The sequence below is a fragment of the Ciconia boyciana genome, chromosome 4 (genome assembly GCF_034638445.1).
Source record: "Ciconia boyciana chromosome 4, ASM3463844v1, whole genome shotgun sequence".
NCBI lineage: Eukaryota > Metazoa > Chordata > Aves > Ciconiiformes > Ciconiidae > Ciconia > Ciconia boyciana.
The window spans coordinates 44,378,224-44,388,872 of record NC_132937.1 but is presented as its reverse complement, the minus strand read 5'-3'; the positions used below and the strand labels follow the sequence as shown (position 1 = coordinate 44,388,872).

The 10,649-nt window shown below is 48.1% G+C and overlaps 1 protein-coding gene across 1 annotated transcript; it reads left to right on the top strand.

Annotated features, from left to right (window-relative positions):
* The first annotated feature begins 9,105 nt into the window (after positions 1-9,105).
* On the top strand, positions 9,106-10,178 carry MED18 (mediator complex subunit 18). Its single transcript, XM_072859178.1, has 2 exons — positions 9,106-9,241; positions 9,506-10,178. The coding sequence occupies exons 1-2, from the start codon at positions 9,169-9,171 to the stop codon at positions 10,057-10,059; spliced, it is 627 nt and encodes a 208-aa protein (XP_072715279.1). The 5' UTR covers positions 9,106-9,168; the 3' UTR covers positions 10,060-10,178.
* The last annotated feature ends 471 nt before the right edge of the window (positions 10,179-10,649 follow it).

Genomic DNA, 10,649 nt, shown 5'->3' with positions numbered 1-10,649 from the left:
CCAGAGACCTCCTTTGAGCGTGGTCTTCTCAGAGCAGCGGGCCTGTGTTCGGGTCCTCTCCCCTCGGCTTGGGATGCAGCCTGAGGAAAATTCCCAGGATTGAGTGCCCTCACCTCCTGTGGTGAGTGATTCCTTCTGGATAGATCCTTGAGTGAGCCCTCACACACACACACACCCCCCTGGGGTGAGCGATTCTGTCTTCTGGGTACCCACGAGGGAGAGAGTTTCCCCCTTTGTGAGTGAGCGTGTGTGTGCACTTTGGATCGTCATTCTTGCGTGGAATTCTTGCCGTGTAGTAACAATGCCCCGACCGACACCTCGAACCTGTTATGTGTTAAATGTTATCGGTGTGTTGATTGGTTTCGGTTTACCCCTGTTTCTCATTGGTTTCTATTGTGTGGGTTTGGCTGTTCTGTGAAATAAAGTTTTTTGAGCTTGTCCCTCATTTGAGTTAGTTTTAGCATACCTCCGTGACACGGAGTGTGTGCGACTTATGATCTTGTCTCTTCTCAAGGTTGCTAATTACCTCTGAAATGTCCTGTTTGGCAGCGGTTGGTAGCGGATATTGAGAGGCATGGGTTACTTTAGACTGTGGTAGTGCAGGGGCAACTTCCAAAGTCCTTACGTGGATGGCCTCTGCCCCTCTGCCTCCAAAACTCCACACCCTGCTGTCAGGTAGATACCATCGTTTGCCTGCCAGCACATTGAATCCCAATATATTCCCGTTATGAGGGTTTAGAGCCACTTCCACGGCCATCATCCACTTTTCCCCAGGTAGCCAAAGTTGGGTTTGAAGTAAGGGACATGTCTCTGCTACACCTGTTACTCCTATTATGTTTATAGCCTTTCTTGATGGTTTAATTCCTAACTCATCAGCTTGTTGTGTATTTAGAACACTAATTTGGGCTCCCATGCCGATTAGGAATTCTAAAGTCATTCGCTTTGGGCCCACGGGAATGTGTATACAAGGCCCCTTGTCAGCCGACCACTGGCAGAAATTCACCATGTGGTGTGGGCAGCCCGAAGCCCAAAACCGCAGCTTCTACTTTTTTAACACTTCCAGTTCCTCTCACAGGGGCGCAAAGGAGTTAATTGTGCTATCATGCAGAGGAGCAGTTACCCGCATGTCTCCTTGGCTCCTGGTTTTTCCTTCTAATAATTCCACCAGCTTCCGGATATGGTCAGTGGATTGCCCGTGCAACATCACCTGGGGTACTCCCAGTGCTCGTGCCTTTCGCCAAAGGTCATTCCTTCCTGGATCATAGGTTCGATCCGATTTCCCTCGGGTGGGTTCAGACTCCCAGGGTGGCCGTCTGGGACGAGGTTTGCAACTGGCTTGTCGGACCCTCCTACACCGGCTGGCACCACCTCCTGCAGCAGCCCACCCCATCTTGCGCCCATCAGTGACTGCTGTGTCTCTGCCCAAGTCAACACCTGCGCGACCGGGTTCTGAGGGTTTTGCCACTTGTGTTCCATGGCTCTCTGGATCCTTTCTCTGAGAGACTGAACATGTATCTCTAAAGTGTCCGGTAGCCCTCTAATGAGAGGTCTAAGGTGGCTGGGGTCCTCTGATGCAGCCATTGGTACCCCATGCTGCCCTCTCTCATACATTGCCTAGGTGCAAGCAGCCTTTTGTACTCCTGCTAGTTCTGACAATCCCTTCACCTTGATAGTAACAGGGTCTCCTCTTTCTTTGGGGTCCACACCCCCAGTGCGGTAAGCCACTTGGGACGTTATTGACTGGTCGCCTGCCGGCCTGTCACTCAGAAATGCTCCAGGGCTCCAGAACCCCCCTGCCCCATCGTTGCTTAACAGTATTCCACTCTCCCCCCCGACCCCGTTAAAGAAACTCTCCACAAATACTCAGTTTCTGTCTCTCCCACTCTGCATGAAGACCTGGCTTGGAGCTCACCGAGTTGAGGTCCTGCCCATGGGGTTGTACGGACAGTGGTTCGGGGATTACTGTCTCGCGGGCCCGTGGACCTTTCCTTCTTAATAAGGGGTCACACAACCCTTTCCTCCAGTTCCTCTACTTCTTCTGATCTATTTTCATCCAAGTCTCCCCAGATGGTCCCATCCCAATCCTCGGGATCTGCACCTGTGATTAACTTTTTGGTTTTGGGCAATACTGGGGGGCTTTTTTGTTTCTGCTAGCATAATTTTGATTTTTTATTCTAACAGACATGTCCATTCTCTTTCCCCCTGCAGTTCTGCCTTCAAACAATCTATTTCTAATTGCTTCTTTAAGTTCTTTTTTAATATTCTGGAATAATTATAATGGTCTTGTGCCTGAATTAAGCAGGCATCTAGGATGGCACACATAGTTCCTTTACCTTTGCCATCCCGACTATCTCTGTGGCATTGTGCTATCCTTTCTACGACCACCACTGGGTCAGACCACTTCTCCTTTGCCCATTGTATGCCTGGGGGAGAAGGGCTACAGCCGTGTCTCCATAACAATTCTTTCATTGACATCTGGCCGACTATGCCAATTTAAATGTTGTGGAAGTGCACAAAGTCAAATTAGGCAGGTGATGAAACCCAAAATAAGATTTATTCTAATCAACAGTGTTTTGGTACTCTGGCGAACATTAGTAAACCACAGGTTCAGGATGCCAACAGAAATCCATACTACACAACCGACCTGAGAATTCCTAAGCTTTAGAACAATGACGCACGATGTGCAATCACTCACCTAATAAGGCAAGGGCTGTCAACCCCAGGGAGTTTCCCCAGGCAGCGTCCCGACCCAAGGGAAGAGTCTCCAACTGCAGACCCGCTGCTCCAAGGCGGACCAACTCTGTTTGCTACCAAACAGGGCTCCTTTTATACCCTAGTCAAATCTGACCTGTGGTGCTATGTGGCTGTGCCACTTCCCTGCGGGCCAAGGCCTCTGTGCCTACCAGTGGCTGTGGACGTGACAACAGTCATGGTAAGGGCCTGAGGGTGTGAAGAGCAAGGGCGTGAAGAGAATCAGTGGCTGCTGTGTTTCAACAGTCGGAAAGCCCCAGCCTTTATGAGGGTGGGTGCACCTGCCACAGTACCCCACTACAAATCCTGGAAATTTATAAAAAATTTCCCCTTCCCTCCCTCTTTTCCTCACCTGTAGTCCAACTCCCATGCCTGGACTTGGTGATGTCCATCAGTCTATCATCAGGCATACAGTGCAGTCTGCATTCTTTTTCAGTCTCCTCAGAATGACACGTTTTATCCCAGAAGCAGAGGTTACCATTTCATATGTCTTAGAACGTTTAGGGAATTGAAGGGTTCTTGTTTCCCTGCATACATACTGAAAATTTAGTGCAGAAAGATTGCTTCAGTACAAGAAACAGTCTTATACTGTTTGAGTCCTTGGCAAAACTAGACCAGCTGTCCATACAACTTAAATGATATACTACTACAATTGATATGGTTTTCAAAATATTTTAAAACCCTAGAAAAAATAAAAATAGTAAAAATACTCTGGTAACTAGTTTGACTCTAGTAACTAGGTTGCTTCTCTTTATCTAGGTTACCTCCTTTCTTCTCTGTGTCCTGAATCTACTTTACCCCCTCTACACATCAGTTCCCTTCCTGCTGTCTGACATGAAAGTTTCAGAGCTGTGAGGCTTGGAAGCTCTGCAGCTCCAGCTGTCTCTAATGTCACAGTTATTGTCCACTTTGATGTCTCTCAGCCAGCATAAGACGTTATCAGTGAAGTGTGCCTTACCTAATCTTCCTGACAGGATGAGCAGCTTCTGCTCACACAGCACAGGGATGCAAACCACATTCACGCTGAATGTAGCTATGATACCAGAAGCCTGTAGTGGATGCTGCCCTGGTGATGGGATGGGAATGTGCCAGCAAGGGCCGCCGCACAGGCTTTGCTGAGCAGGCACATTGGTTCCCAGAAAAGAGCACAGCTGAGAGCCTGCTTGCTCTCTCATAAGAGCGTTCAAGTATATCCAGGCTCCAGGTGTGTCTATGCACAGCACTGTTTGGACAATTTTCATCCTTGGTGTGAACCCTGCTTGTAAGGTGAATACAGCTCTGAGAAAAGCTGTGGTAGATGGTCCATCCTCCCACTCCTTTCAGCTGCTTTTTGGGGTGGAGTGAGAGCTCTTACTACTCACAGTGCTTTAAAGATACATTATCATCTCCATTTATTTTGGGACATGGCTTACCATTTTTGAGGTTGTGTCCTCTTCCCTCTCTCCCTTTGGCTTTGGTTAGGGAAGATTTACACTGCACGATGACACCTGCTGAAACAAGGAGACACTGGGTCGGGCTTCAGGTGGTCTTTGTGTTACAGCAACAGTTTCTCTGCACCACAGATCCTCCTTGTCTCGGGGGAAGCTTGTATTCCTGGCAGATGCATCTTGCCTTACACACAAGGTGATTACAGTGTTGTGCATCCGGTCAAACTCCTAGCACTGACATTTCTGTACCTTGTCTTCCTGCCTAGAGATCACTGCTGGCCCCAGGCTCACATTGGTGTACCAGTCTCTGGGAGTGGGCCAGCCTCTGAAGCTAACCTTATCTCTACAGCACTCTAGGGCTTTTGCAGTCTGCTACACAATGCAAAATTACCTAGTGTCCCAGCGTCACCACTGGTTTATGTTCAGTCTGCTTTGTAATCTACCCAGGGGGACACTAGGAGCTTTAGCCCCAGCTTTCTTAGGTTCTTCCCAGCTACAGAACCCAGCCGCATTCCCACTAGGACTCCGGCTATCTAGAAAAATGTGGTGGGTTGACCCAGCTGCTTGCTCACCCCCACCCCAGCAGGACAGGGGAAAGAATCGGAAGGCTAAAAACGAAAAAACTCATGGATTGAGATAAAGACTGTTTAATAGGTAAAATGAAGCTGCGCATGCAAAGTAAAATAAGGAATTTATTCACTACTTCCCATCAGCAGGCAGAGCCTTGGCACACTAACGGTTACTTGGGAAGACAAATGCCATAACCATGAATGTCTCCCTTTCTCATTCTTTCCCTGAGCTTTTAGTGCTGGGCACAATGCTATATGGTATGGAATATCCCTTTGGTCAGTCGGGGTCAGCTGTCCCGGCTGTGTCCCCTCCCAGCTTCTCACCCCCCCCCAGCCTACTCACTTGCAGGGAGCGCAGGGGAAAAAAAGGCACAAAAAGACTTTGATGCTGGCAAAACCCTGCTCAGCAATAACCAAAACACTGGTGTGTTATCAACTCTGTTAGTCACAAATCCAAAACACAGCCCCATACAGGCTGCTATGAAGACAATTAACTCCATCCCACCCAGAGCCTGTACAAAAAAGAAAATCTAGATCTTGGCACTGGTATCTGCTGAGATCCACAACAGCCAAATAAAGACCAGCTCTTAGAATCACAGAATGGTTTGGGTTGGAAGGGACCTTTAAAGATCACCTAGTCCAACCCCCCTGCCATGGGCAGGGACACCTTTCACTAGATCAGGTTGCTGAAAGCCCCATCCAACCTGAGCTTGAACACTTCCAATCATGGGGTATCCACAACTTCTCTGGGCAACCTGTTCCAGTGTCTCAGCACCCTCATCGTAAAGAATTTCTTCCTTACCTACTTTATTCTTCCGGAGAAGAATTGTACAAGGTCAGTCCGTTTTCATAAGCTAGAACACCAGGATGAAATAACCGTGCCATAAAAATTAGGCCAATGACCAGTCTCTCCTAGGACTGCCGGGTGAAAGACCAGACTTAGGCAAGTCTATCAAGCTCAAAGCAAGACTAGTCACATAGGTCTGTAGCTTCTAGCTCTCCACCTGGTACCACAACATGGTTTGCCAAATTGCTTCCCACTTCCCCTGTATTGAAACGCTGGTCTCCAAGATCAAATGGAAGGCAATCCTACAGTATGTGTATGCCATAGGCTGCATCATCATCAATCCACAATCTCAGACAAGTGGTCTTCCAAGGAGGCAGTCACCATGTAAAGTTGGCCTGAAAACCGTACTTCACCCTCAAAAAAGTGGGCAATGTTGCTACCTTCTTTTGCCCAGCACTGATTGCTTGATCAGTGTTCTGCCCATAGCCCACACCCAATCAAGCCTGCTTTATACACTGTGCACAGGTATAACCATGCCACCAAGGATAAAACTTCTTTAAAAAAGGTACTTGAAACAAGCCAAGTACTAGTGTAACAGTGCGTACAGCAGTCCAACTCATTCCCCTTTCTTTTATATGTGAGAGCTGGCATAGCTCTGTGTGAGCTGGCCCAGTTTAACAACACTAAACCAGTTAAAATTAGTTCAAGTTTTGGGAATATTGGCTCTAAAAGAATGCTTCATTAGTGAAAAAAATGGGCAGGTCTATCAGGCACACAGAGAGACACCACTGTTGGCAGAGCTTCTGGCTAAACAGAATTGCACTTTTTCAGGAATAATCTTGGCTTTCCCATGTGAAAATTGTATTTGGGTACATAAGTCTGAAGAGTTCAATGCTCACTAAAGAAATGTTCTCACAGCAGCTTCTTTTAGTATTTAACAAAGCACCCTAAATTTAAAATCCAGAGGACATTTAAAATTCAGGGGACACAGTCACATAGCATAGAAAACTACATGCAACCTTAGTTTTTGCTTTTATAATATGAGTTTAGGAACGGGGCCAAGTCTGGAAGCCACCAGGCTGGCCAGCTCATTGAACTACCTCACTTGAAAAATTTTCCTGCTTTGCAAGGTAGAAGGGAATAAATCATAATGTGTATTATACTGAGGCTGGTAATAAGTCATCAGTTATATGATGTTTGTTTGTCTTCTCTCTCTGCCTTTGTGCTGTAAGCTTATGTAGTCCCTTTGTTTAAAATAATCCCTCAGCTATTGACACATTGCTTGTGGTGAAATGGCTAAGAACAACCCAACATCCTTGGGTTAAGACCTATTAAGACAGAAAATCACTTCGTAATCCTAGCCTTGAAATTCTGTCAACAACTTCTAAAAATGTAAATTACTCAATGACTCATGATATAAATTGCCTATTACATAACTTAATAGAGTAATTAATTTCAACAAGCTCGCACACAGATTTGTGGGGTGGAAGGCTATTTGCTATTAATTCACCACCAGTGAATGGAAAGTGCTGCACATGTAGTCTGAAAGCAATTTTGATCGATATAGGTGACAAAATGGGGATTCGGACCCAAAGCCTGTGAGATGAGTGAGAAAAAATCCAAGTTTTAGTAACAGAAGAAAAAAAACTTTACATCCAGTTTATATCTAACTGTACCTCCCTACTGTTCATGCTATTTCAATGTGTGAACATGGCTGGATCGCACATTTCACCAGACATTTCCCTGCAGGAGCTCTGCAGGGAGGGCTCTGCTTTGTGCACTTGAAATGCTGTGATACAGAGCTGAGATAAAGGCCTGGCCCTGTGTGGGCATCCTGTTTCCCTGACACAGCCAAGTGTATAAGAAGGGCTTTAAAGGGAGTTGAATAGAACTTAGGTAGGTGGCTGGGAATAACATGTTTACCCTCCATTTCTATCTCTGTTTCTCTCCACCTCCTCCATCTGTCTGACCAACTGTCTTTTGTGTCTGCTGTGTCTTATCTTCAACAAGTGCAGAAAAAGGTTCTTTTTAAGATACCTTTAAGGTATGGAGGTGCACTGTAGAGTCTCCAAGCCCAAGGTGACAAGCAGCTCAGCAGCTGCAGGACTGTGTCGTTGCTGTCTTTTACATAACTGGTGAGGGGATTTGGAGATGTTCTCTGTGTGTGCAGAAGTCACTTTTGCTCACCTGTTTTGTCCAGTCCTACAGGGGAGTTACCCAGTTTGGGGTAACATTTGTTTTCTGCATTGCACTATTGCATAGCTCCTCAGACTACGAGGCAGAATTACGTGAGGTAGCTCACGTAATTTAAAAGAATCTGCATTTCAAAACAGAAGTAGACATCCTCTTAGGTTTTTTTTTTAGGCATTTGTAGTAACGTTACCATGCAACTCAGCTAGGCAGAAGAGATAATCTGTATCACCACAGAAAGAAGTGAACCTCAGAAACTATGCCTTGTGAAACACTGAAGTGCATTTTTGACTCATTTTTACTTTTCCTAGCTATCTTTCTCAATATATATTCTTTCATTCTAACTGTATTATGAGCACATTAACTAAAGCTGATCTGTATACGGAAGAAAACCTATTTTTTGCTCTTAGAAGCATGAGGAAGCCTCTAAACCATTACCCAAACCTCTTGTTGACTATTGTCTTCCTTTATTTCAACACGGGCCTCTTATCTGCAATCAGGGAAGCACCTACAACACGTATGCACTGTGGCAGCTACCTGGGGTGTGGTTTCAGCTTCAGCAACAGTCAGGTCCCTCCTGGATTGCACTGTGCCCCTGGAGTCACCACAGTTCAACTGCATGGCTGTACTCCAAGCTAGTTCCGATATACCAGGGCTGAAACAAATTATTACAGTGCTGGGAAAGCATGCTTATGCCATTTCTTATTTGCAGGTGTTCGGCTTGTGCTAATATTTATATAAGTTACTTGGGGGAGGCGGGGGACACCACCACTGTGTGGAGATACTGATAAAGGAAAGACAGGCATACCATTTACTTTCTGTGCAGCACGAAAGCTTGTTATAAAAACAGCGAAGGAAAAAAATCAGATTTATAACTCTAGGTTTGGGCTCTGCAGGACCGAATTTCACTGATACATACTAGGTGTTTCTGCTACTTTTTGAAAATGGAGGCTCTTCCATCTGGAAACAAGGGCACAAAACCTGCAGCATCCAGATAAGAAACCTGCCAGGCTGGATTTCTGCCTTTCCAAACCGATGTATCACTCCCATTTCACCCCGATAACAATTTGGTACCCCGGTTGCCACAGGTGCCCGAAAACCAGCCCGCAACATCCTGGTGCCTGACCTCTTCGGGCTCTACCTTCTCGTAGGTCAGCGGGCCGACGCGTACCGACTGACGGGCAGCAGGAGACAAACCGGGGTATTTCTGACGAAGACTTTACACAAAATGTTACACGTACACCTTTGCCTTCTGCAGCCAGAGGGGGCCCGGCCGGCCCGGCCCCGGCGAGAGGCCCGGCCGCCGCCCTCCGCGCCTCAGCGCGCCTGGCGCCAGCGGCACCGCCGGGCCGCGAGGTGGCGCTGCCGCCCCCGCCGCGTTCGCGCCGCTCCCTTCGCCGCGCCGCCGCCTGCCCTCAGCGCTCCGGCCGGCTCGGCCCGCACCATGGAGGCGCCCCCCGTTACCATGATGCCCGTCACGGGCGGCACCATCAACATGATGGAGTACCTGCTCCAAGGTAAGCGGCGGGCCGGCCGGCCGGCCGGCCGCTCCCTCCCGCCGCCGAGGAGAGCGCCCGGCGGGCCGCGGGCCTGCCTGCCGGCCGCTGCCGCCTCGGTCGAGGGGCAGCCCCCGGGGAGCTGGGTCTGAGGGGGGCTCGGGAAGGGAGCCGGACACAAGCGGGCTGAGGGGCGGCGGCGATCGCCCACGCTGTGGAGAAAGCCCCGCTCACGCGGGAGGGGAAAGGAGGGGGTAACCGAGGCGCTGTCTCCGCCCGCCGCAGGAAGCGTTTTGGACCAGAGCCTGGAGAGCCTGCTGCACCGCCTGCGCGGCCTGTGCGACAACATGGAGCCCGAGACCTTTCTGGACCACGAGATGGTGTTCCTGCTGAAGGGGCAGCAGGCCAGCCCCTTCGTGCTGCGGGCGCGGCGGTCCATGGACAAAAGCGGGATGCCCTGGCACTTGCGCTACCTGGGCCAGCCAGAAATAGGCGACAAGAACCGCCACGCGCTGGTGCGCAACTGCGTGGACATCGCTACTTCGGACAACCTGACGGACTTTCTGGTGGAGATGGGCTTCCGCATGGACCACGAGTTTGTGGCCAAAGGGCATGTGTTCCGCAAGGGCATCATGAAGATCATGGTGTACAAGATCTTCCGCATCCTAATGCCAGGAAACACGGAGAGCATTGAGCCGCTCTCCCTCTCCTACCTGGTGGAGCTCAACGTGGTAGCACCAGCAGGACAGGACGTCGTTTCTGATGACATGAGGAACTTTGCTGAGCAACTGAAGCCTCTAGTGCACCTGGAGAAAATCGACCCCAAAAGGCTAATGTGATCAAAAAGCTGGGCCGTTAAGGCAGTGGTTTTGTTAGTGTTCCTGGAGAGGGTGTTTTTCTAAAATGCCTTTTGAGGGCAAATCAAAACAGGGAGAGGGGAATAAAGAACTATGTATCAGTGTTTTGTCAACTGCAGTTACTGAGTGTTTTTTCCTTCAGTTATGGAGGAAAGTGGACACTTCTTTAAATTAATGCCATTCAAAATATCAATAAATGCTAATAGTGGTAGTTTTCCTTCTCCTCCTGTTAGAAGGCATATTGGCTAACAATCCAAAACCATCAGACTTACTGGAATTCATCCTTCTGTGTACCCACATCCCAGTGCTGCTTGCTTGCTTTTCTTTTTAAAGCACCATTCTTGTATCCTACCCAGTCATCCTTTTTTTTCTTTTAAGTAGTACATGAAGTTAATATCCTTTAGCACAGGAGGCGTTGTTTAACACAAGCATAAACCCAGGAACTACACAGTATAAAAGAGCAAGTGTACACCTATTTACAGTAGAATAGTAAAGTAATAGTGTATGTAACAGGAACAGCTAGGACACAAGATACTTTAGTGAAACTGTTTCTGACATAACCAAAGTTAGAA

Excerpts from the sequence above, each read along its gene's own strand:
- MED18 (XM_072859178.1), top strand. The coding sequence starts at position 9,169 with ATGGAGGCGCCCCCCGTTACCATGATGCCCGTCACGGGCGGCACCATC. Across the intron at positions 9,242-9,505 it reads GATGGAGTACCTGCTCCAAG|GAAGCGTTTTGGACCAGAGC; the intron begins GTAAGCGGCGGG and ends CGCCCGCCGCAG.